The 2,500-nt window shown below is 40.2% G+C and overlaps 1 protein-coding gene across 27 annotated transcripts in view; it reads left to right on the forward strand.

Moving 5' to 3' along the window:
• The window catches only part of FOXP2 (forkhead box P2), a 603,320-nt gene that overhangs the window by 568,052 nt on the left and 32,768 nt on the right, over positions 1-2,500 (forward strand). For all 27 annotated transcript variants that reach the window (XM_055392142.2, XM_055392146.2, XM_063708042.1 and 24 more), the window contains 3 exon segments: positions 306-507; positions 1,596-1,672; positions 1,812-1,913. In XM_055392142.2, coding sequence (XP_055248117.1) covers positions 306-507; positions 1,596-1,672; positions 1,812-1,913 — 381 coding nt within the window.

Raw genomic sequence — 2,500 nt, forward strand, 5'->3', positions numbered from 1 at the left:
AGTCGATAATCAGCAACTGGCTTTTATTTAAGGAAATAGACTTTCGCTGAAGTGTGGTAGGACAAGAAGGAGTTAGTCCTAAGTAACATTGCAGTAGATTATTAGATAACCTCTAACAGCATCCTCTAATTAGAGTTCTTATGATACAATTTCATCCTGTAATTAGTTGAGATTGGCTGCTTCCTTTTGCAGCTTATTAGTGGCAACACAGCTGTAGAAGTGAATCCACTCTCATTTGTCAAACCTTTTTAAGTCTTTTTCTCTTGTCTCTACCTTTTTCCTGCCCTTCTCTTGGGCCTTTGCAGCTAAATCTGGTGTCTAGTGTCACCATGTCGAAGAATATGTTGGAGACATCCCCACAGAGCTTACCTCAAACCCCTACCACACCAACGGCCCCAGTCACCCCGATTACCCAGGGACCCTCAGTAATCACCCCAGCCAGTGTGCCCAATGTGGGAGCCATACGAAGGCGACATTCAGACAAATACAACATTCCCATGTCATCAGGTAGGATATGAATGCTCAGTAGAGCACTTTTACTTTGGGAGAGGAAAACTGTAGCTGAATCAACTGTACATGAGCCATTCCAGAGCACATGGAAACTCATGTCATGATTTATGGAGTGATAATTGTTTTATTCCTGGTAAATGCGAATAGGGGCGATTCCCTAAGCACATCATGATGAATTGTTCTGAATGGTTGTTCAGGAAAGAAAGCTCTCCCCATTAGAGACACTGAGAGATGTCAGGATAGCCCGTATTATCACCTCAATTCAATGAGATCCTTTGATCTCTGAGGGAAGACTAGCAATCCAACATCTGTGAGTAATGCTGTAGAGAAGAGCCATTTTAAAGGACATATACGAAACACCGTTGCTTTATGCAAGACAGTTCGAGGTTTACATGAATCAGTCTTTATCAAGGTGCTACCTAAATGAAATCCTGTCACAGCTCCTAATGCCGATATGGTACTTTGCTTAAGAAGCATTGTGAGAGGCAAACTTTGCATTTGCATGGAACAAAAATTTACCTTCTTTCCCTCTCTTACCCTTCTCCCTTCTCCCTTCTCCCCCACCTGCCATCCCTGGGGCATCTGGATAATCACAGTCACACATTGTAACCATTATTAGCCCAGAGCCCCCTCTTTACAAAAAGTGAAGTTATTTTCAACGTGGGTGCTTGGTGAGGGTTTTGTGTTTCCTTTGTTAGATGGCCACAGATGCAGAGATGAGCCTGTTGTACTTTAAGACGTATTAGATGAGAGAAGCAAAGATTATAGCAGGGGGGCAAAAGTCCATGTAAGAATATGCCTGAACTATCCACTTTAAAGAAGACCTGGCTATTGGAAAAAAATCCTCAGGCCAGCAGGTCGCACAGTTCCTGAAGTACCACGAACAACTAGGGGATGCTTCATTTGCACTTCGCGTCAGAAATGGCCTTTTCCATATAATTCAATTCCACTGTCATGCTTTGTGCTTTCACTAGTCGGTGGCTTCCTCACTGAATCACTTTAACAATACTAGAGGAAATATGAAAATTCAATTATATATAATGTCAATTATTAGCAGAATTAACACCTAGTTTTTATTTTTATAGAAATTGCCCCAAACTATGAATTTTATAAAAATGCAGATGTCAGACCTCCATTTACTTATGCAACTCTCATAAGACAGGTAAGTAGAAGGAAAATTAACTTTGCCTGATTAAATTAAAATTCATTAATGCTTAAAGTAAGGCTTGGATGAGAAAGTGTCATCTAGTCTAGTTAGTAAACCATTATTTTATGTCACTATGTATCTTGTCTCATTTCAGGCTATCATGGAGTCATCTGACAGGCAGTTAACACTTAATGAAATTTACAGCTGGTTTACACGGACATTTGCTTACTTCAGGCGTAATGCAGCAACTTGGAAGGTAACTACTTTTCCAGCAGTTTTAAGATGCCTACCACAGTTCCTTACAGATAGCACAAGGAACATTTATTTACATGACATAAGCAGATTAGTATCTGCTTCCCCTCTTTTTAACCTGCCTCTTGAATGGAATGAATTCCCTCTCTCAAAATGACAAGTGAAAGAATAATTTTGCCTCTGATATAGTTTTCTAATTTGGTGCAATTAATAGCTGAGGCTTGGCAGAGAAACGAGGGCCTGACACACTAATTACAGTGTGAGCACTCAATCATCAACACCTTTGTTAGTCGCACGATATTACTTTTTCTCTTGCATATTATTGGCTAATTAGTTTGAAAAATGTCTGTTTGGCTTGTGCAACAAATGGAGGCTGTAGGTTTTGTCTTGGTCTGCGCCTTTTGTACACATCATACCTCATCATACAGACTGAAGCTGCCACGGGAGTGAGGGCCATGGCTACTCAGCTGGAACTAAAAGAAAGTAAAGTGAATATTATCCTGTCAGAACATAAATGCAGTTTATTTACTTAGACAAAAGGGTTCATCTATATCCCTGTCCAAACAACTTCATTGTCTGAATCTTACAAGG

The sequence above is a fragment of the Gorilla gorilla genome, chromosome 6 (assembly GCF_029281585.2).
Source record: "Gorilla gorilla gorilla isolate KB3781 chromosome 6, NHGRI_mGorGor1-v2.1_pri, whole genome shotgun sequence".
Classification (NCBI taxonomy): Eukaryota; Metazoa; Chordata; class Mammalia; order Primates; family Hominidae; genus Gorilla; species Gorilla gorilla.